The following is a 24,160-nucleotide window of genomic DNA, read 5'->3' on the forward strand; positions in this document are numbered from 1 at the left end:
TGAGAACGCTACGGGTCACGGAATATGGCGTAAAACGTGCGCCACTTTTTTCGGACAAACTTCCGATTTTTTTTTAACCCCTTATATAAAAGTAAACCTATACATGTTTGGTGTCTACGAACTCGCACTGACCTGAGGCATCACACCCACACATCAGTTTTACCATATAGTGAACACAGTGAATAAAATATCTCAAAAACCATAGTGCTATCGCACTTTTTTTGCAATTTTTCAGCATTTGGAATTTTTTTGCCATTTTCTAGTACACAATATGGTAAAACTGATGGTTTCATTTAAAAGTACAGCTCGTTCCGCAAAAAATGAGCCCTCACATGACCATATTGACTGAAAAATAAAAAAGGTACGTCTCTCAGAAAAAGAATGGCGAAAAAAAAAAACGGAAAGCGAAAAATCGGCCGGTCGTGAAAGGGTTAAATGTGGCTCATGTGTTGCCTGTAAAAATATTCAAACAGGCAAAAGGTACACTAGCACATCTACAGGTGAATCTCTGGACATTAGAGAATTCATGAATTGTAAAACAAAGGGTGTTGTGTATCTGGCTACCTGCCATTGCGGTGTACAATATGTCGGTAAGACGACACGTGAGCTCCGGAGACGGGTAGGTGAGCATATGGGGGATATTAGAAACGATCGCGATACCCCCATTGCACGGCACATGAATGTACGCCACAGTCAGAACAAGGAGGCCATTTTTTTCATGGGCATTCTGAGAGTGAAACAATCCCCCAGAGGTGGTAATCTCGATCGTGTCCTATTACAAAAAGAGGCAAGGATGATTTTTCGCCTCAAGACTTGCCACCCGGATGGCCTTAATGATCAGATCAATTATGGGTGCTTCATATAGCCTTTGTATCTACAGTAGCCAACTGTTGTGTTTTTGTCTTGTCCGAATGGTAGTCTTAGGCCATTGACCAAGTTCTATATTTAGCCCTCTTACCTGGCATCCACTTTATTATAGGGTTAATTGAGGACCAGGCTGGGAATGTTAATGGACCCTTGGTGTCTTTGGAATAGCTAGATTCAAGATGGTCCGATTTGGGAAAGATATTGATTCCTCCTCTTTTTGGTTTCCCCCCCCCCCTCCTCATTTTTTGCAGTATGAGTTGTGGATCACTGATCACAGTTTCGCTTTTCTTCATATACAAATGTGTTGATACCCTTTAACTTAACCTTCTGGCCACTGTAGATTTTGTCGTTCTTGCCGGTATCCCATATTTTAGATTGTTTATCTGATGAACTGACAATCTAATTCCTTATAATAATCGGTAAGTTTATGAATAACCTTAGGTGCTCTATCTGCTGGTCATTAGTGCTTTGTATATATCTTAGCTATCATTCATTAACGAAATCAGAGGTTATTGTTTGGTTTTGTTTACTAGCACTAATTTGCGATATGTGGGTGATACGAACTGTATATGAACAACATACGTCACATGATCTGTGATGACACACCCCTATTGCAAGAAGATTGGATGGGATAGCTTGTGTGACATACAACAGTGAGGTCTGCCAAACCGGATATGACCTCGTCTATTGACGTCTCCCATACCCAATCATTTTCTATGCGTTCCACATTGGAGCGCGGAAGTCTGTTAGTCACATGACTATAAGTGATATCAGACGCCGGCAATTTGAGCACGAACGGAATATTGTACAGGGAGTCTGCCCTGTACGGTAACGACATGCCCCCTGTACAAAGCGATAGGATGGGGAAGCTTGAGTTATTATAATGGTGAAATTCGCAAAACCGGATGTGACCTCATTGATTGATGTCTCCCCCATCCAATGGTTATTCATGCGTTCCAGACTGGAGCGCGGAAGTCTGTTGGTCACATGACCGGAAGTGACCTCAGACGCCGGCAGTGCGAGCACGAACGGAGCATCATGCAGGGCGGTTTCCCTGCACGGCTAAAGGTAATAATCATTAACAAATGGGTATATAGCGATTTCAGGCATTAATGTCCATGCACCACCCTGTACTTGGACACATAGCCTGTATCTTTGATCCCTGCCACTGTAGGTTGATCAGTTTCTTGAACCCTGCCACTGCAGGTTGTTCAACTGGTTCTTTAATCTCCCCTGAAGGACTCTTTTCACTTAGAGGGAAACGCGTTGGGAGAACACTTCTTTATTTGGTTGTGGGGCAGACAGCTCACTTGGGCGCTGCCCTTGTCAGGGCGGAAGCATTGGCACAGGGCACGACAGGGTTTATATCTCACCATCTCCCAATGCTTTACCCTGGTTTTTTCCGCTTCTGATCAACCCTGGATCGGTGTGTCCTTATGTCCCTGGAGAACATCTGGGTGAGACCACTTCAACTTATAGCCATTTGGCAATTTTACTGCACTTTTGTAATATTGACAATTTTATCTGGATTATTAAAAGCTAAGTTTTAGTCCCTGCTATTATCTTGTATAAATTGGACTATTGGGCATTATCTACCTGGTTGCAGGTTATTGCTGTTATATTATAATTAATGTGACTCTTACTTCTAACATTTATACTGAGCACATGGACTCATAAATATATGACGACTTCCCTAGGCCCCATACTCTCACTCACCCAAGTGGTGATACAGACAAATTAGCCACTGTGGACTGAGCACCTCTTCCTCACTGTGGTGTTACTACTTTAGGGGTTGATTCTATCTAATAGGGGTTACATCTTACCCGTTAGGGAGGGCCTTACTCAGGGTTAGCCGTCGTGGAACGGGGGCGTCTTCACATTAGGACGCCGACCCCCGTCGTTGAGGAAGGGCTAGGTCAGGGAAGTTCTTTCTTCCTCCCTTTCTCAAACCTCCAATTTTAAATACATGTTTGTACGTGATTTGATTAATAAAATTCTATATAATTTTTAAAGTAGTTAGACTCTGGTTTTGGCTAAATATCTACTTTACGCAATTTGTATTGGTATATAATTCAACATGGGAAAGACAAAGGAGCATTCCAAGGCCATCAGAGACAAGATCGTGGAGGGTCACAAGGCTGGCAAGGGGTACAAAACCCTTTCCAAGGAGTTGGGCCTACCTGTCTCCACTGTTGGGAGCATCATCCGGAAGTGGAAGGCTTATGGAACTACTGTTAGCCTTCCACGGCATGGACAGCCTTTGAAAGTTTCCACCCGTGCTGAGGCCAGGCTTGTCCGAAGAGTCAAGGCTAACCCAAGGACAACAAGGAAGGAGCTCCGGAAAGATCTCATGGCAGTGGGGACATTGGTTTCAGTTAATACCATAAGTAACGTACTCCACCGCAATGGTCTCCGTTCCAGACGAGCCCGTAAGGTACCTTTACTTTCAAAGCGTCATGTCAAGGCTCGTCTACAGTTTGCTCATGATCACTTGGAGGACTCCGAGACAAACTGATTCAAGGTTCTCTGGTCTGATGAGACCAAGATCGAGATCTTTGGTGCCAATCACACACGTGACGTTTGGAGACTGGATGGCACTGCATACGACCCCAAGAATACCATCCCTACAGTCAAGCATGGTGGTGGCAGCATCATGCTGTGGGGCTGTTTCTCAGCCAAGGGGCCTGGCCATCTGGTCCGCATCCATGGGAAGATGGATAGCACGGCCTACCTGGAGATTTTGGCCAAGAACCTCCGCTCCTCCATCAAGGATCTTAAGATGGGTCGTCATTTCATCTTCCAACAAGACAACGACCCAAAGCACACAGCCAAGAAAACCAAGGCCTGGTTCAAGAGGGAAAAAATCAAGGTGTTGCAGTGGCCTAGTCAGTCTCCTGACCTTAACCCAATTGAAAACTTGTGGAAGGAGCTCAAGATTAAAGTCCACATGAGACACCCAAAAAACCTAGATAACTTGGAGAAGATCTGCATGGAGGAGTGGGCCAAGATAACTCCAGAGACCTGTGCCGGCCTGATCTTATAAAAGACGATTATTAGCTGTAATTGCAAACAAGGGTTATTCCACAAAATATTAAACCTAGGGGTTGAATAATAATTGACCCACACTTTTATGTTAAAAATGTATTAAAATTTAACTGAGCAACATAACTTGTTGGTTTGTAAGATTTATGCATCTGTTCATAAATCCTGCTCTTGTTTGAAGTTTGCAGGCTCTAACTTATTTGCATCTTATCAAACCTGCTAAATCTGCAGGGGGTTGAATACTACTTGTAGGCACTGTATATTAAGCTATGTCAGCATGATTCACTTGTCATATGAAAGTCCAGACTGTCTGATGAGTCTTATGATGCGTGAATGCAGATATATGTGTGGTACAGAGTTCAAGCACTATCTTAAATTCTGTTTTTTGGAAATCTCATATAACTCTTAATACTCATAATAGTTCATAATCTTGTCCTTAACAGATGAATGAATGGATGGATGGATGAATGAATGGATGGATGAAAGAGTGGATGGATGAAAGAGTAGATGGACGAATGAATGAGTGGATGAATGAATGAGTGGACGAATGAGTTGATGAATGAATGAAAAAGTGGAATGAATGAATGAACAAATGAATGCGTGGATGAATGAATAAATGAATGAATGAATGGAGCAGCAGGGCGCACGATCGATCGCCACTCCTGTCTTCAGAACCAGTTCTTGGGATCGTTGGGGGTCCCCAGAGGAAAAACCCACAGTAATCTGGAATTGATCCCGTATCCCACAGATAGGAAATAACTTGAGAATACTCGGTGTATATATATTATATATAACATCATGCCTATAAATACTTTTTTTTTGTAAATTTATTACCTTTTTTTACTATCATATCAGTTGGTGTCTACAATATAGCTAAGGTTACTGGTAAGGCTATAGGGATGCATTAGTGGTCAATCTGGTGGCCAGCTGACTCTCCAAAATACAGGATATTTTGTCTTGGGTTTTGTTTTTTTTACAGAATACGATCACTTATCTTGTCCTTGTTAAATTACCAAATATAAAATGTCTCTTTTGAAACATTACTGCAGAACACTGAAGTTTGCTATTTAATCCTGCATTCTAGATGTTTTTGTGCTCATAGAGATCCAGTATAATGAATCAGTCACTCACGTCTGGCGCGCGATACGCGATGCAGCGCAACATCCAGTCGATGGCGGGAGAATACAGGGTGAGGTAGATGGGGATCTCCACAGCTTGCACCGCCAGCTGGTTCTGGACCGTGTCGCTGTGAATCTGGACCGAATAGCACAATATTACGGTAAATTATTACTTCGTGGTATCGGATTTTTGACACCTTGAATAGAACACAAAATCTCTTACTTGTTTAAAAGTGAGCAAAAAGTCAAAAAAGTTCTGGTTGAGATTCTCCTTGATGTGCGGAGCGACCTCCATACCGACCTATAAAACAGCAGAACGTGGCATCAGTAAGGCGTCCGCAGAATGCCAAGAATTAAGGTATGCCGATGCCTTACCCTGCAGAGATACGCCCGGGCATACACCGACACCAGCGGGTCTCCAATGCCTTTTATCATAGACGTCAGCCGAGGAAGAGATTCCGATATCCCACTGTAATAAAAATGCACCAAAAAACTCTACTTAAAGAGGTTGTCCACATTTCTTGTAAGTATATTTTTCGGATTATAAGACGCAGCTCTCTGTGCGTGCGTGCGGCGGGCAGGCAGCCGGGTACCTGTCGGTGCCGCCTGCCTCTCTGTGCGTGTGTGCGGGCAGCCGGGTGCCAGTCGGTGCCGCCTTCCTCTCTGTGCATGCGTGCGTGCGGCCTGCTCGCTGTCACTCTGTGCGTGCTTCGGGCGGGCGGCTATGCGGCAGGTGTCCCAGTGTGTCCGCGGTCCCAGTTTCAAATGATGGCGACAGGAGTCAGCGCGTGCGCAGATTGAGCTCTTGGATGAGAGCTCCATCTGCGTCAGCGCGTACGCAAATGGAACCCTCGGATGAGAGCTCCATCTGCGCATGCGCCACTCCAGGCGCCATCATTTGAAGCGGGACCGCAGACATACTGAGACACTTACTTCACCGGCCTGCTCCACCTGTCACCCGCCGCGGCTCCCACCACGGACGCCGCCGCGCCTGCCGCCATTGACCGCTGCTGCCACCACGGACCCGCTGCGGCTGACGCTACTAACCTGCTGCGGCTGCCAGCACAACCTCTGCCTCCTGTGACCCCGCTTCACCACCACTGCTGCCCCCCTCCGGTAAACAACACTGGATTATAAGAGGGACCCCATTTTTTAATTTTTTTTTTACCTTTTTTAGCTCTAAATTTGGGGTGCGTCTTATAATCCGATGCGCCTTATAAAACGGAAAAAAAAGTTAAATGCTTATATTTTGGGCTAAACATTTTTGCAAATGGTTTTCACTCAATATTTTGCCCCATTGACTTTCTATAGCCTCTTTGTTGCACTATCTATTGTTGGCTGTAGAGTGAGCTAACAGAGAATCAGTCAGTGAGCTTGTTTTGGCAGTCTGATTGTCCGGAGATTAATAAGTGTTGTCTCTCTAGATGATATATAACCACAAGCCACATGAAAGTTGAATGTGAGAGGAAAGAAGAGCCTGTAAAAGCCACACGGCGCAAAGGTTTTAATGAAACTTGAATTAATCTCATGCAAAATTTTAGAAAATTCTGGATCCCATCACAATGTATTGAAATACTTACTTTTTAGAAAGAAACTTGTTGCATTTTAGAATGGCGGCCTCTACATAGCTGGACGAGAAGTGGGTCAAGGATACAGTAATTAGGACAATACATATAATTATTATTGGTTTCATAGCTGCACTAGAGGCTTAATTTTGTTACACATTTTGACCCCCCCCCCAAAAAAAAAAAACATCGCTACACGAGTGAACCCAAAACACCCCATTATAAGTCAATAGAGTCTGTTGAGCACTGCCTTCATCATTACCAACAAATGTATCAAGGGGGTTGTCATGTTCCCATCATCAGGAGCGCACTGCTCCCCCTGCCTTGAGGCTCCATGCTTGCCAGGAGCGGTGTGCTCCTGATTAGTGATGAGCGAGCACTACTCAGGTGCGCCATACTCGTAGCGAACAGTTAAACGCTTGGATGGGCGCGACTCGTGTACCGAGTATAATGGAAGTCAATGGGGAACTGGAGCATTTTTTCAGAAGATCTTCAGATAAGCCGCTTGAATTCCCATTGATTTCTATTATACTCTGTAAATTTTCTGGGATTTTTATATTAATAACCTATTTGTTAGATAGCCTACCAATATTGGATCAGAGGCAGCTTATTGAAAAGGCCGTGGCACACCATTATACACCCCCTACAGTGTTTTCTAAAAAAAAATATCAAGCCACAGATATCATAGCAACTCTTCTTTTACAGAACTGCAACACCCAGCACAGATAATGATAAAACCAAGCACTCGCAAGAGTATCGCATCCCCCTCAAATAGATAATCCTTAGAGGTGTGAGTGTCATTCATGTCACTGGACAGTGGCAGATTAAATGCATGCTGGGATAATAGGGAAAGGGAGTTCCAGCTCATATAGTGCTGGCAGAATACTCACGAAGAAGAGCCATACACTCAAAATAAGTGTATAGTAAGTTAACGAGCAGGAGTTCCAGAACTTGTTAGACTTGCATGTCCACTACGAGCAATGTTTAACATGTTGTGGGGGATGAGGATAGACATTTTACACAGATACTGTATATAGACAATAGATATTTTCTATAGGTTTTGAGTGAAAAAAAGAGATACGATTTGACAGTAATAATAGAAATCCTGTACAGTCCTAACCCAAAAGTAGGGCTAATGCAATAAAAAAGGCCATAGCCTGCTCCAAACCAAGACCGCATGATGTGCAGCATCTATTGTAATATACTGGTATTATAGTAGTAGCCAACGCACGTTTCTATTTTTTTTTTAATAAAAGATACAATCTAGGAACAAGTTCCCGAATGGACGCAATCTTGAAAAACCAATTCAAACACGTCTCCTTGGCTGTGTCATTCACATTATCCGGGGTAAAATTAGCTGAAAATATTACAAAAGAGGTCATAAACAGGTCATAAAAAAGTCAAAATGTATTAAATATGTAATAAATATTTCTGGTATTGCACCACAACAACATTTCAGAGCATCGTACTGTAAAGTTGTTCATACAGCCAGCATTAGTGCTGGTTTGACCAACATCCATCTTTCCAAACACCTCCTCCTTACACATGCATGCTCAATTATGGCAAGCATGCATGTGTTTTCAACAGGGCACTGTAGAAGGATGCTGACGGACACCTCTGGATGTGGATAATCTCAGGGAAGAGGAAAAAAGGATCAGGCCTTGTAATGTAATGCGTCTGTTCCTTCCCTATACAGATCATCTGATGGAGAAGAGTCCGGTGCCACCATGCACATTACAATGACGGACGTTCCTACCTCACAGGTTCGGGCGACTTTTGTCTGTATAAATAGCTCAATAATACTGACTCTACTATACCGCTCTTGTAGCCTCACCACCTAGGTCAATTTAAAGGGGTTGTCCAGACTTATTATACAGTAGACCTGTGCATAGGTGAAGTGAATAGAGGCAGTGCTGCAGATCTGCCCCTATATAACGTATGGAGCTGAGGTGCAGATCTGCCCCTATATAACGTATGGAGCTGAGCTGCAGATCCTCCCCTATATAACGTATGGAGCCGAGCTGCAGATCTGCCCCTATATAACGTATGGAGCTAGGCTGCAGATCTTCCCCTATATAATGTATGGAGCGGAGCTGCAGATCTGCCCCTATATAATGTATGGAGCGGAGCTGCAGATCTGCCCCTATATAATGTATTTAGCTGAGCTGCAGATCTACCCCTATATAATGTATGGAGCGTAGTTGCAGATCTGCCCCTATATAATGTATGGAGCGGAGCTGCAGATCTACCCTTATATAATGCATGGAGCGGAGCTGCAGATCTGCCCCTATATAATGTATTTAGCTGAGCTGCAGATCTACCCCTATATAATGTATGGAGCGGAGCTGCAGATCTGCTCCTATATAATGTATGGAGCGGTGCTGCAGATCTACCCCTATATAATGTATGGAGCGGTGCTGCAGATCTGCCCCTATATAATGTATGGAGCGGTGCTGCAGATCTACCCCTATATAATGTATGGAGCGGAGCTGCAGATCTGTCCCTATATAATGTATGGAGCGGTGCTGCAGATCTACCCCTATATAATGTATGGAGCAGTGCTGCAGATCTGCCCCTATATAATGTATGAAGCGGTGCTGCAGATCTACCCCTATATAATGTATGGAGCAGTGCTGCAGATCTGCCCCTATATAATGTATGGAGCGGTGCTGCAGATTTACCCCTATATAATGTATGGAGCGGAGCTGCAGATCTGCCCATATATAATGTATGGTGCGGAGCTGCAGATCTGCCCCTATATAATGTATGGAGCGGTGCTGCAGATTTACCCCTATATAATGTATGGAGCGGAGCTGCAGATCTGCCCATATATAATGTATGGTGCGGAGCTGCAGATCTGCCCCTATATAATGTATGGAGCAGTGCTGCAGATCTACCCCTATATAATGTATGGAGCGGAGCTGCAGATCTGTCCCTATATAATGTATGGAGCTGAGCTGCAGATCTGCCCCTATATAATGTATGGAGCTGAGCTGCAGATCTGCCCCTATATAATGCATGGTGTGGAGCTGCAGATCTGCCCCTATATAATGTATGGAGTGGTGCTGCAGATCTGCCCCTATATAATGTATGGAGCGGTGCTGCAGATCTGTCCCTATATAATGTATGGAGCTAGGCTGCAGATCTGCCCCTATATGATGTATGGAGCTGAGGTACAGATCTACCCCTATATAATGTATGGAGTGGTGCTGCAGATCTGCCCCTATATAATGTATGGAGCGGTGCTGCAGATCTGTCCCTATATAATGTATGGAGCTAGGCTGCAGATCTGCCCCTATATGATGTATGGAGCTGAGGTGCAGATCTGCCCCTATATAATGTATGGAGCGGAGCTGCATTTTTTTTAATATTGTGAATGAAAATGATGAAATAAGGCATTACCAGGCAGAGCGGTCCTGCTGTCTATACACATGGACAGAATACGCTCATACACCAGTTTTCCTGTATAAAAAAAAAAAGAAAATTAAAAACACAATGCTACAAGCGGAACATAACGATCCAATGCAGAAAGTACAGAAATGGCCTCCTATATTCATGGGATAGGCTAAAAAAAAAAAATATATGTCTGACAGCTGTAATTCTTAGAGAGGGGACCCACATCTAGGTCTCCCGTTCCGGCCGGTGTAAGACCACCGGAGAGTGCAGAGGCGTCGGTGCTCTCCATTCATTCTGATAGGAGATATCACTACAGCTGAGCAAATACTCAAGGATATATTGAAATCTCACATAGCAATGAACAGAGATCTCATCGCTCCACTCGGTGGTGGTCAGACGCCGGCCGGAACGGGAGATCTGATGAAGCAGCCAGGGAAATGACGGCTGGAGCAAAATATGCATAGTAAAGAACGCCGCGGCGATCTAAGCTATGTGATTGGTGAGGTCTTTCGCCTTCACTCTGAGGCTGCTGCATGCAGATACCAGCATACAACTAATATACGGATATACTACGGTACTTACCAAAAGTGTCCAGGATATCGGTGATCAGCACAAACTTGCTGGGGTAAAACTTGATCACTGTGGTGTCGGAGAGGAGCTTGGAGCACTGGAAAAGGAGAAAGATATCTTACACATGTTACCTATATCTCTACCATGATCTGGTGCCACTTGTACCAAGCCAGTGCCAGGGTGAGAGGACGATATTGTACAGGTCATTGATTTATTACATGTTGCTAAAACTAATCACTGAGCTATCAGACAGGAGCTGTACAATAAAGGAAATGGCAAAATTGTATGAACTGTATTCATTTACCCCCCACTGAAATCTTGACATGTACATGTCAGTGGCAGGTGTACGGAGCAGGCTCAGGAGCTGAACCCGCATCATACCCATCAGATAGTGTTATGCAGCCGGCTTCTGCTTGTAACAGCAGCAATCAGAGCTGTCTCTGACTGCAGATGATAAATCATCTGAACGCCTCTTTCAATTACTGACAGCAGCACTGGTCAGGTTCCCATTGGAGGTAAATGTGTGATGCTAATAGGTTGTGTTTGCAGCCAGTGGTCTTCTGAAAGCCTCCACAGCTGCTACGGCTGTCCTCATATCCAGCGCCAACGGCTACTGTTACTAGTAGATGCTGTTTATGTATTACAGCTGGAATCTGCCCTCAGGCACAGCTCCTGAGCCTGATCCATGCACACCCATCATAAGACTTTGGGATTCTGATCTGGCAAATAAATCCTATTTGCAGACACAGTGTTTCAGGGTGCCTGCCCCTTGTCAGTGCAAAGTGTGGGTATCTGATCTGGCTTATGAGAAGCTATGTGGGGACCACGGGGAAGACTATTCTCCTTATGGAGACCTGACAAACCAGTCTTCCCCGTTTTCCCCACATAGCTTCTCATAAGCCAGATCAGATACCCACACTTTGCACTGACGAGGGGCAATCACCCCGAAACACCGTGTCTGCAAATTGGGATTCTGATCTGGCAATAAATCCTAAGTCTTATGAAAAGGCTTGTTTAAAAAGCCACATTTGACTTTTAGAATTGCTACTTCCAATAGGTGGCGCTAGAGTTTGTTTCCTTCCTCACTGGAGGGACAATTTGAAAACATACCGGAGAGAACACGTGTCTTTGAAATAAAATTATTTTCTATACTCACCTATCTCCGGCGCTGCTGTCACTCGCATCCAGGCCTGCTCATTATGCTCATGAATATTCACTGGACTGCAGACCCAGAAGCAGCACCAGCAGCGCCAGAGACATCAGCACAAAGGACAGGTGAGTAAAAAGTTCCTGCTCTCCGTGGGCTATCATGGATAGCACACGGGGTACACTAGTGTGCCAGAATCACAGCACACAGAGGGCCATACGCACCTTCAACACGGCCGTGCACAACACGGACGTATTTTACAGACATATGAAGGGGGCCAATCTATGACAAACATGTATGAAAGCGTAGGTGAAGGGGTTAAAATTTGAAGCTCGTGCTCCACCTTCATGAAACAAAATACAGAACATACTCTCCATAGATGACTGGGTTTATCAATCACTGAGGTAATGAAGCAGACAACGAGCAGAGACCTGTATGACTATCTTCAGGGCTTTGACTTTCTGATCGGAGGCCCAGGCGTCCTTCAGGGACTGGTTCAGATCCTCTATCCGGCTGATGTAATCTTGTTGAGTCAGATTCAAGAGTTCTTTCTGTGATCCCTGGAAACAGATGAATGTGGACGGTCAATGTCACAACCCAGCGCCAGGAAAGCCTTATAAAGAGCAACCTATGGAGGGAACATCATTGTCACCATCACTAAACCCTCAATAGCTCTGCTCGGGGATCATTACGGTAACCACTTCCTCTTAAAGTGATGAAGAAGAAGGCATATATCACAAAAGAAATATTCTGATTGATCTGAATCACTGGTGAAAAGAAAAACAAAGCAAAACAGGTCCTTAGAGACTTGGAGAAAATTAGATGAACACAAACAAATTAGGAAAGTCCTTACTCAAGTGGTGAAGTGGCCATCGACCGGCACATGCAGGTGGGCACCGACCGGAAAGACGGTCGTCCTCGACGGGTTCTGCAACTCCCACACGCACCAACCTCTTCATGTATTACCCGCCTGTATGTGGTGTTGGGAATGTGTGGTGTATCCATAGATTGGGAATAACCCTTTAACCCCTTAGTGACCTCCAACACAACTTAAAACTGACTAAGGCTACGTGCCCACGGGAGCTCGTACCTGCGGATATATCCGCAGGTAAGGCCGCAGGTTTACAGCAGCTGCCCGCCGGCATCCGCAGCTAGTACAGCGGAATAGCAGCGGTAAACCTGCGGACATTCATGCGATTTTCCAGAGGAAGTCCCGGACTCTATCGCCATAGTGGAGGGCCGGGATTTCCGCAGGTAATTCCGCAGGAATAATTGACATGCAGTTACATGCGGCTGCGGGACATCCGCAGCATATTCTGCAGCCGCACATTCCGCAGCATGGACATTGACACTCCCCATAGGATAACAGGGAGTGTCTGTACTTGCTGTAACCTGCGGATTTATCTGGATAATCCAGATAAATCTGCAGGTTTTCCGCGGCAAAATCCGCAGAAGCAACCTCCCGTGGGCACATAGCCTAAAGATATAAGTGAATAGCATCCCCCCATGGATGAAAATGCGGCAGCTGTCGACTGTACACTACAGCTGACACCCTGCTGCATCAGTCATAATCACTATTGGTGCTCACCATGGCTGTATAACCCCTTAAATGCTACAGTCAATAGCGACTACAGCATCAAGATGGGTTAACAAAGAGTGTAGGGGGTCCTCAATCATGATTGTGTGATCCCGATGATTACCATGGGAAATCATGGCCAAATAATGTCCTAAGAGGCTGCCGGCTATAAGGGCCTGTTCAGAAGTTAGCTATATTTAGGTGGGAAAAATAACATTTTTCTTTTCTGTCATGTCAATTAGCATTAATTCCTAACTAGCAGCGGAAGGGGTTAAAGGGAACCTGTCACCAGTTTTTTGGCCTATAAGCTGCAGCCACCACCACCAGGCTCTTATATACAGCATTCTAACATGCTGTATATAAGAGCCCAGGCCGGGAGTATAACATACAAAACACTTTATAATACTTACCTAACGGTTGCACGGTGGGCCTAAAGGGCATCTCCGTTGCCGGCGCCTCCCCTTTCAGCCATCTTTGTCCTCTTTCTGAAGCCTGTGTGTATGACGTGGCTACGTCATACACACTCGCCGGTCCTGCGCAGGCGCACTACAATACTTTGACTTTACGACTGCTCAGGACTTGAAGGCCGGAAAGTGTGGATGACGTCGGACCCGTCATGCACCGCGGCTAGAGAAGAAGAACAAAGATGGCCGAAAGAGGCGACGCCGGGAACCAGACAACGGAAACGCCCATTAGACCCACCGCGCGACTGTTAGGTGAGTGTTATAAAGAAGGGAATTTTGTTTACTTACCGTAAATTCCTTTTCTTCTAGCTCCAATTGGGAGACCCAGACAATTGGGTGTATAGCTTCTGCCTCCGGAGGCCACACAAAGTATTACACTTAAAAGTGTAAAGCCCCTCCCCTTCTGCCTATACACCCCCGTGCCTCACGGGCTCCTCAGTTTTGGTGCAAAAGCAAGAAGGAGGAAAAGTTATAAATTGGTTTAAAGTAAATTCGATCCGAAGAAATTTCGGAGAACTGAAACCATTCAACATGAACAACATGTGTACACAAAGAACAACAGCCCGAAGGGAACAGGGGCGGGTGCTGGGTCTCCCAATTGGAGCTAGAAGAAAAGGAATTTACGGTAAGTAAACAAAATTCCCTTCTTCTTTGTCGCTCCATTGGGAGACCCAGACAATTGGGACGTCCAAAAGCAGTCCCTGGGTGGGTAAAGTAAAACCTTGTAATAGAGCCGTAAAAACGGCCCCTTCCTACAGGTGGGCAACCGCCGCCTGAAGGACTCGCCTACCTAGGCTGGCATCTGCCGAAGCATAGGTATGCACCTGATAGTGTTTCGTGAAAGTGTGCAGGCTCGACCAGGTAGCTGCCTGACACACCTGCTGAGCCGTAGCCTGGTGCCGCAAAGCCCAGGACGCACCCACGGCTCTGGTAGAATGGGCCCTCAGCCCTGAGGGAACCGGAAGCCCAGAAGATCGGTAAGCTTCGAGAATTGGTTCCTTGATCCACCGAGCCAGGGTTGATTTGGAAGCCTGTGACCCTTTACACTGGCCAGCGACAAGGACAGAGTGCATCCGAGCGGCGCAGGGGCGCCGTACGAGAAATGTAGAGTCTGAGTGCTCTCACCAGATCTAACAAGTGCAAATCCCTTTCACATTGGTGAACTGGATGAGGACAAAAAGAGGGTAAGGAGATATCCTGATTGAGATGAAAGGGGGATACCACCTTAGGGAGAAATTCCGGAACCGGACGCAGAACCACCTTGTCCTGGTGAAACACCAGGAAAGGGGCTTTGCATGTCAGCGCTGCTAGCTCAGACACTCTCCGAAGTGATGTGACTGCTACTAGGAAGGCCACTTTCTGCGAAAGGCGTGAGAGAGAAATGTCCCTCATTGGCTCGAAAGGTGGTTTCTGAAGAGCCATCAGCACCCTGTTCAGATCCCAGGGTTCTAACGGCCGCTTGTAAGGAGGGACTATGTGACAAACCCCCTGCAGGAACGTGCGTACCTGTGGAAGTCTGGCTAGGCGCTTCTGAAAGAACACAGAGAGCGCTGAGACTTGTCCCTTAAGGGAGCCGAGCGACAAACCTTTTTCCAATCCGGATTGAAGGAAGGAAAGAAAAGTGGGCAAGGCAAATGGCCAGGGAGAAAAACCCTGATCAGAGCACCAAGATAGGAATATCCTCCACGTCCTGTGGTAGATCTTGGCGGACGTTGGTTTCCTAGCCTGTCTCATAGTGGCAATGACCTCTTGAGATAACCCTGAAGACGCTAGGATCCAGGACTCAATGGCCACACAGTCAGGTTGAGGGCCGCAGAATTCAGATGGAAAAACGGTCCTTGAGACAGCAAGTCTGGTCGGTCTGGTAGTGCCCACGGTTGGCCCACCGTGAGATGCCACAGATCCGGGTACCACGACCTCCTCGGCCAGTCTGGAGCGACGAGGATGGCGCGGCGGCAGTCGGACCTGATCTTGCGTAACACTCTGGGCAACAGTGCCAGAGGAGGAAACACATAAGGGAGTTGAAACTGCGACCAATCCTGAACTAAGGCGTCTGCCGCCAGAGCTCTGTGATCTTGAGACCGTGCCATGAATGTCGGGACCTTGTTGTTGTGCCGGGACGCCATTAGGTCGACGTCCGGCATCCTCCAGCGGCAACAGATCTCCTGAAACACGTCCGGGTGAAGGGACCATTCCCCTGCGTCCATGCCCTGGCGACTGAGAAAGTCTGCTTCCCAGTTTTCTACGCCCGGGATGTGAACTGCGGATATGGTGGAGGCTGTGGCTTCCACCCATAGCAGAATCCGCCGGACTTCCTGGAAGGCTTGCCGACTGCGTGTTCCGCCTTGGTGGTTGATGTATGCCACCGCTGTGGAGTTGTCCGACTGAATTCGGATCTGCTTGCCTTCCAGCCACGGCTGGAACGCCTTTAGGGCAAGATACACTGCCCTTATCTCCAGAACATTGATCTGAAGGGAGGACTCTGGCTGAGTCCAAGTACCCTGAGCCCTGTGGTGGAGAAAGACCGCTCCCCACCCTGACAGGCTCGCGTCCGTCGTGACCACAGCCCAGGATGGGGGCAGGAAGGATTTCCCCTTCGACAGAGAAGTGGGAAGAAGCCACCACTGAAGGGAAGCCTTGGCTGCCCGAGAAAGGGAGACGTTCCTGTCGAGGGACGTCGACTTCCTGTCCCATTTGCGGAGAATGTCCCATTGAAGTGGACGCAGATGAAACTGCGCAAAAGGAACTGCCTCCATTGCTGCTACCATCTTCCCTAGGAAGTGCATGAGGCGCCTCAAGGGGTGTGACTGGCCTTGAAGGAGAGATTGCACCCCTGTCTGTAGTGAACGCTGTTTGCCCAGCGGAAGCTTCACTATCGCTGAGAGAGTATGAAACTCCATGCCAAGATATGTCAGTGATTGGGCCGGTGTCAGATTTGACTTTGGAAAATTGATGATCCACCCGAAACTCTGGAGAGTCTCCAGAGCAACGTTCAGGCTGTGTTGGCATGCCACTTGAGAGGGTGCCTTGACAAGAAGATCGTCTAAGTAAGGGATCACCGAGTGTCCCTGAGAGTGCAGAACTGCTACTACTGTTGCCATGACCTTGGTGAAGACCCGTGGGGCTGTCGCCAGGCCGAAAGGCAGTGCTACGAACTGAAGGTGTTCGTCCCCTATGGCGAAACGCAGGAAGCGCTGATGCTCTGGAGCAATCGGTACGTGGAGATAAGCATCTTTGATGTCTATTGATGCTAGGAAATCTCCTTGGGACATTGAGGCGATGACGGAGCGGAGCGATTCCATCCGGAACCGCCTGGTTTTTACGTGTTTGTTGAGCAGTTTTAGGTCCAGAACAGGACGGAAGGATCCGTCCTTTTTCGGCACCACGAACAAGTTGGAGTAAAAACCGTGACCCTGTTGCTGAAAAGGAACAGGGATCATCCTTCTGCCTTCAGAGTGCACACCGCCTGAAGAAGAGCATCGGCTCGCTCGGGGGGCGGAGATGTTCTGAAGAATCGAGTCGGAGGACGAGAGCTGAACTCTATCCTGTAACCGTGAGACAGAATGTCTCTCACCCAACGGTCTTTTACCTGTGGCAGCCAGGCGCCGCAAAAGCGGGAAAGCCTGCCACCGACCGAGGATGCGGTGTGAGGAGGCCGAAAGTCATGAGGAGGCCGCTTTGGGAGCGGTTCCTCCGGCGGTCTTTTTTGGACGTGACTTAGACCGCCATGAATCGGAGTTCCTCTGATCCTTCTGAGGCCTTTTGGACGAGGAGAATTGAGACCTGCCCGCGGACCGAAAGGACCGAAACCTCGATTGTACCTTCCGTGGTTGAGGTCTGTTTGGTTTGGACTGGGGTAAGGATGAGTCCTTTCCCTTGGATTGTTTAATGATTTCATCCAATCGCTCACCAAACAGGCGGTCGCCAGAAAATGGCAAACCGGTTAAGAACTTTTTGGAAGCAGAGTCTGCCTTCCATTCACGTAGCCACATGGCCCTGCGGACTGCCACCGAATTGGCGGATGCTACCGCCGTACGGCTCGCAGAGTCCAGGACAGCATTAATGGCGTAGGACGCAAACGCCGACGCCTGAGAGGTTAAGGACACCACTTGCGGAGCAGACGTACGTGTGACTGCATTAATCTGCGCATGACAAGCTGAGATAGCTTGGAGTGCCCATACGGCTGCGAATGCTGGAGCAAAAGACGCGCCGATAGCTTCATAGATGGATTTCAACCAGAGCTCCATCTGTCTGTCAGTGGCATCTTTGAGTGAAGCCCCATCTTCCACTGCAACTATGGATCTAGCCGCCAGTCTGGAGACCGGAGGATCCACCTTGGGACACTGAGCCCAGCCCTTGACCACGTCAGGGGGGAAGGGATAACGTGTATCCTTAAGGCGCTTGGAAAAACGCTTATCTGGACAAGCTCGGTGTTTCTGGACTGCCTCTCTGAAGTCAGAGTGATCCAGAAACGTACTCAATGTACGCTTGGGAAACCTGAAACGGAATTTCTCCTGCTGAGAAGCTGACTCCTCAATTGGAGGAGCTGGGGGAGAAATATCCAACACCTGATTGATGGTCGCTATAAGGTCATTCACTATGGCGTCACCTTCAGGTGTATCTAGGTTGAGAGCGGCGTCAGGATCAGAATCCTGATCTGCTACCTCCGCTTCATCATCCAGAGAGTCCTCCTGCTGAGACCCTGAACAGTGTGATGAAGTCGAGGGAATTTCCCAGCGAGCCCGCTTAGGCGACCTGGGACTGCGGTCCGTGTCAGAGACCTCACCCTGGGACCTATGGGTCACCCCAGGAACACTTTGCTGCTCCAACTGAGGGGGGCCTGGGGTCAATGATTCAACATTGCCCGGGGCCTGAGTCACCGGTCTGGACTGTAAGGCTTCTAGTATCTTAGCAGACCATCTATCCATACTCGCAGACAGTTTGTCAGTAAATACTGCAAACTCCGTCCCTGTCACCTGGACAGTGGTAGCAGGTGGTTCCACCTGGGCCACCAGTAACAGAGGCTCCGGCTGAGTAAGTGCCACAGGGGCCGAGCATTGCACACAATGAGGATCTGTGGAACCTGCCGGTAGTATAGCCGCACATGAGGTACAGGTTGCAAAGTAAGCCTGTGCTTTGGCACCCTTGCTTTTTGCGGACGACATGCTGTTGTCTCCTGTGAGTACAATCCAGGAGGGTATATAGCCAAAAATCAACAGTGCGACCGTACAGTGTAAATGTATAGCATATAAGCATATATATATATGTACACTTCGGCACTCAGTGGGGCCAGCACCACAGGTGCTGCTTACCGACCGCTCAAAGCGGTTGTGTGATCACCAGATTCCCTGCCTGGGCCTCCCAGAGCCGTGTTGTCTCTCCTCTCCAGCGTCAGAAGTGCTGACAGGAATGGCTGCCGGCGTTCTGTGGGGAGGAGGGGGCCGTGGGCGTGCCCTAGAAAGTGCGGGAATCTGATGCCCCACTGTGCTGAGTGAGGGGGGAGGAGGATACAAAGTATGCTCCAGCCCTCAGCGCTGACGTCCTGTGCAGCGTCCCGCCCTTCCCCTGACTGGCAGGCCTGGGGGCGGGAATATGCGATACTAGGCCGCAAAAGCCGGGGACTAAAGTTATAAGCGCGGCCGGCAAATAAGCGCGGTCGGCGCGGTAGTCCCCGGCGCACTAACACACCCAGCAGTGCTGCAGTGTGTATGGCACAAGCGCTCCATGCGCGGTCCCCCAAGGGGACACAGAGTACCTCACAGTAGCAGGGCCTTGTCCCTGACGATACCCAGCTCCTGTCCAGCAGATTCCCCAGGGGCTGCGGAGGGAGCACGGTCCCAGTGCCTGGAGACCGATTAGGATCCCACTTCACCCAGAGCCCATTAAGGGATGGGGAAGGAAAACAGCATGTGGCTCCTGCCTATGTACCCGCAATGGGTACCTCAACCTTAACAGCACCGCCGACCAGAGTGGGGTGAGAAGGGAGCATGCTGGGGGCCCTGTTATGGGCCCTCTTTTCTTCCATCCGACATAGTCAGCAGCTGCTGCTGACTAAGATGTGGAGCTATGCGTGGATGTCAGCCTCCTTCGCACAAAGCATAAAAACTGAGGAGCCCGTGAGGCACGGGGGGTGTATAGGCAGAAGGGGAGGGGCTTTACACTTTTAAGTGTAATACTTTGTGTGGCCTCCGGAGGCAGAAGCTATACACCCAATTGTCTGGGTCTCCCAATGGAGCGACAAAGAAAAGTGTTTTTTAGGTTATACTCCCAGCCTGGGCTCATATATAGAACATGTTAGAATGCTGTATATAAGAGCCCGGTGGTGGTGGTCGCAGCTTATAGTCCAAAACAGTGGTGACAGGTTCCCTTTAATAAACTACCTGACATCAGACAGGCAGAATATATTGAGAGGTGCAGTTTTTAAAATGGTGTCCCTTTAGGGGATTTTCCAATATATAGACCCCACCAAAGTAATTTCAAAATTGATTAGGTTCCTAAAAAATAAGTTTTGTAAATTTCCTTGAAAAAAAAAAATAAAAATGAAAAGTGACTGCTACAATGTGACAGGTTCCAAACATCCTGATAAAATAAAAAAAAAAAAAAAAAACTTTTACAGACGTACTGATGTAAAGCAGGTATGGGGTAAACAGAATTTATTAACTATTTTGTGTGTTGTGACTACCCGGTTTAAAGGGATAATCATGAAAAGTTTGAAACGTAGCAATATCCTATCCTATCCAAACATCAGCGCACTACCACTGAGCATCTCCTAAAGTGTAGCAGTATCCTATCCAAGGAACGGCAGATCACCACTGAGCATCTCCTAAAACATAGTATTATACAATCCAAGGATCAACAGACCACCAATGAGCATCTCCTAAAACGTAGCAATATCCTATCCAAGGATTGGCGGACCACCAATGAGCATCTCCTAAAACGTAGCAATATCCTATCTAAGGATCGGTGGACCACCACTGAGCATCTCCTAAAACACAGCAATATTCTAAGGATCGGTGGACCACCACTGTGCATGTGCTAAAACCTAGCAAGATCCTATCCAAGGATCGGTGGACCACCACTGAGCATGTCCTAAAGCCTAGCAAGATCCTATTCAAGGATCGGTGGACCACAACTGAGCATGTCCTAAAGCCTAACAAGATCCTATCCAAGGATTGGTGGACCACCACTGAGCATGTTCTAAAGCCTAGCAAGATCCTATCCAAGGATCGGTGGATCACCACTGAGCACGTCCTAAAGCCTAGCAAGATCCTATCCAAGGATCGGTGGATCACCACTGGTCATCTCATAAAATGTAGCAATGCCCTAATATACTGGGTATTGAACGGGGGCTGGAGAAAAAGCCGGCTCATATAATATTTTTGTAGAACTAGAAAACAAGGGGGAAAAAAAAGTTTATTCTTACTTCCTCCAGATCGTCCAGTTCCTCCAGCCGTGTTCTCACTTTCTCAGACACCGCTGAACCTGGAGTTGTAGTTTTGCCTAAATGAGGAACAGATTTTTGGTAACAAAAATCATTTTATACTGTATATATATATATATATATATATATGTGTGTGTGTATAGATACAGGCTAATAAAGACAGCAGCATCCTGGATAAATCCAGCCTGTACTACAGAGAGGGACGATCCCACAAGAAAATCACTCAGCAACTTGGTCTACCTACAAACTGCATATCATAGGGTCTGAAAATTAATTAAGAATTAAAAAAAGAAGGGAATTTTGTTACTTACCGTAAATTCCTTTTCTTCTAGCTCTTATTGGGAGACCCAGACGATTGGGTGTATAGCACTGCCTCCGGAGGCCACACAAAGCAATTACACTAAAAAGTGTAAGGCCCCTCCCCTTCTGGCTATACACCCCCAGTGGGATCACTGGCTCACCAGTTTTAGTGCAAAAGCAAGAAGGAGGAAAGCCAATAACTGGTTTAAACAAATTTACTCCGAGTAACATCGGAGAACTGAAAACCGTTCAACATGAACAACATGTGTACCCGCAAACAAACCAAAAATCCCGAAGGACAACAGGGCGGGTGCTGGGTCTCCCAATAAGAGCTAGAAGAAAAGGAATTTACGGTAAGTAACAAAATTCCCTTCTTCTTCGGCGCTCTATTGGGAGACCCAGACGATTGGGACGTCCAAAAGCTGTCCCTGGGTGGGTAAAGAAATACCTCATGTTAGAGCTGCAAAGACAGCCCTCCCCTACGGGGAGGCAACTGCCGCCTGCAGGACTCTCCTACCTAGGCTGGCGTCCGCCGAAGCATAGGTATGCACCTGATAATGTTTGGTGAAAGTGTGCAGACTCGACCAGGTAGCTGCCTGGCACACCTGTTGAGCCGTAGCCTGGTGTCGCAATGCCCAGGACGCACCCACGGCTCTGGTAGAATGGGCCTTCAGCCCTGATGGAACCGGAAGCCCCGCAGAACGGTAGGCTTCAAGAATTGGTTCTTTGATCCATCGAGCCAGGGTGGCCTTAGAAGCCTGCGACCCTTTGCGCTTACCAGCGACAAGGACAAAGAGTGCATCCGAATGGCGCAGGGGCGCCGTGCGGGAAATGTAGATTCTGAGTGCTCTCACCAGATCTAACAAATGTAAATCCTTCTCATACCGATGAACTGCATGAGGACAAAACGAAGGCAAAGAGATATCCTGATTAAGATGAAAAGAGGATACCACCTTCGGGAGAAACTCCTGAATGGGGCGCAGCACTACCTTGTCCTGGTGGAAGACCAGGAAGGGAGCCTTGGAAGACAGCGCTGCTAGTTCAGACACTCTCCGGAGAGATGTGATCGCTACCAGAAAAGCCACTTTCTGTGATAGTCTAGAAAGTGAAACCTCCTTCAGAGGCTCGAAGGGCGGCTTCTGGAGGGCAACTAGTACCCTGTTCAGATCCCATGGATCTAACGGCCGCTTGTACGGGGGAACGATATGGCAAACCCCCTGTAGGAACGTGCGCACCTTAGAAAGTCGTGCTAGACGCTTCTGAAAAAAGACGGATAGCGCCGAGACTTGTCCTTTCAGGGAGCCGAGCGACAACCCTTTTTCTAACCCAGATTGCAGGAAAGAAAGAAGGGTAGGTAATGCAAATGGCCAGGGAGACACTCCCTGAGCAGAGCACCAGGATAAGAATATCCTCCACGTTCTGTGGTAGATCTTAGCAGACGTGGGCTTCCTAGCCTGTCTCATGGTGGCAACGACCCCTTGGGATAATCCTGAAGACGCTAGGATCCAGGATTCAATGGCCACACAGTCAGGTTCAGGGCCGCAGAATTCCGATGGAAAAACGGCCCCTGGGACAGTAAGTCTGGTCGGTCTGGAAGTGCCCACGGTTGGCCGACCGTGAGATGCCACAGATCCGGATACCACGCCCTCCTTGGCCAGTCTGGGGCGACGAGTATGACGCGGCTGCAGTCGGATCTGATCTTGCGTAGCACTCTGGGCAAGAGTGCCAGAGGTGGAAACACATAAGGGAGCCGGAACTGCGACCAATCTTGCACTAGGGCGTCTGCTGCTAGGGCTCTTTGATCGCGAGACCGTGCCATGAAGGTTGGGACCTTGTTGTTGTGCCGGGACGCCATCAGGTCGACGTCCGGCCTTCCCCATCGGCGGCAGATTTCCTGAAACACGTCCGGGTGAAGGGACCATTCCCCTGCGTCCATGCCCTGGCGACTGAGGAAGTCTGCTTCCCAGTTTTCTACGCCGGGGATGTGAACTGCGGATATGGTGGAGGCCGTGGCTTCCACCCACATCAGAATCCGCCGGACTTCCTGGAAGGCTTGCCGACTGCGAGTCCCCCCTTGGTGATTGATGTATGCCACCGCTGTGGAGTTGTCCGATTGAATTCGGATCTGCTTCCCTTCCAGCCACTGCTGGAAGGCTAGAAGGGCAAGATACACTGCTCTGATTTCCAGAACATTGATCTGAAGGCTGGACTCCTGCTGAGTCCACGTACCCTGAGCCCTGTGGTGAAGAAACACTGCTCCCCACCCTGACAGACTCGCGTCTGTCGTGACCACCGCCCAGGACGGTGGTAGGAAGGATCTTCCCTGTGATAATGAGGTGGACAGGAGCCACCACTGTAGAGAGTCCTTGGCCGTTTGGGAAAGGGAGACTTTCCTGTCCAGGGATGTCGACCTCCCGTCCCATTGGCGGAGAATGTCCCATTGAAGTGGACGCAGATGAAACTGCGCAAACGGAACCGCCTCTATTGCCGCCACCATCTTCCCGAGGAAGTGCATGAGGCGTCTTAAGGAGTGCGACTGACTTTGAAGGAGAGCCTGCACCCCTGTCTGTAGTGACCGCTGCTTGCTCAGCGGAAGCTTCACTATCGCTGATAGAGTATGAAACTCCATGCCAAGATACGTTAGTGATTGGGTCGGTGACAGATTTGACTTTGG

The 24,160-nt window shown here is 48.0% G+C and overlaps 1 protein-coding gene across 2 annotated transcripts in view; it reads right to left on the reverse strand.

The window, feature by feature from the left end:
* The window catches only part of VPS35L (VPS35 endosomal protein sorting factor like), a 169,565-nt gene that overhangs the window by 125,344 nt on the left and 20,061 nt on the right, over window positions 1-24,160 (reverse strand). For both annotated transcript variants that reach the window (XM_075317995.1, XM_075317997.1), the window contains exons 6-14: window positions 21,169-21,245; window positions 12,137-12,265; window positions 10,571-10,655; window positions 9,995-10,054; window positions 7,853-7,949; window positions 6,608-6,655; window positions 5,403-5,496; window positions 5,251-5,328; window positions 5,041-5,163 (exon numbers count right to left, since the gene is read on the reverse strand). In XM_075317995.1, the coding sequence (XP_075174110.1) occupies window positions 5,041-5,163; window positions 5,251-5,328; window positions 5,403-5,496; window positions 6,608-6,655; window positions 7,853-7,949; window positions 9,995-10,054; window positions 10,571-10,655; window positions 12,137-12,265; window positions 21,169-21,245 (791 nt within the window). The remainder of the gene's footprint in view (window positions 1-5,040; window positions 5,164-5,250; window positions 5,329-5,402; window positions 5,497-6,607; window positions 6,656-7,852; window positions 7,950-9,994; window positions 10,055-10,570; window positions 10,656-12,136; window positions 12,266-21,168; window positions 21,246-24,160) is intronic.

The sequence above is a fragment of the Anomaloglossus baeobatrachus genome, chromosome 7, assembly GCF_048569485.1.
Source record: "Anomaloglossus baeobatrachus isolate aAnoBae1 chromosome 7, aAnoBae1.hap1, whole genome shotgun sequence".
NCBI lineage: Eukaryota > Metazoa > Chordata > Amphibia > Anura > Aromobatidae > Anomaloglossus > Anomaloglossus baeobatrachus.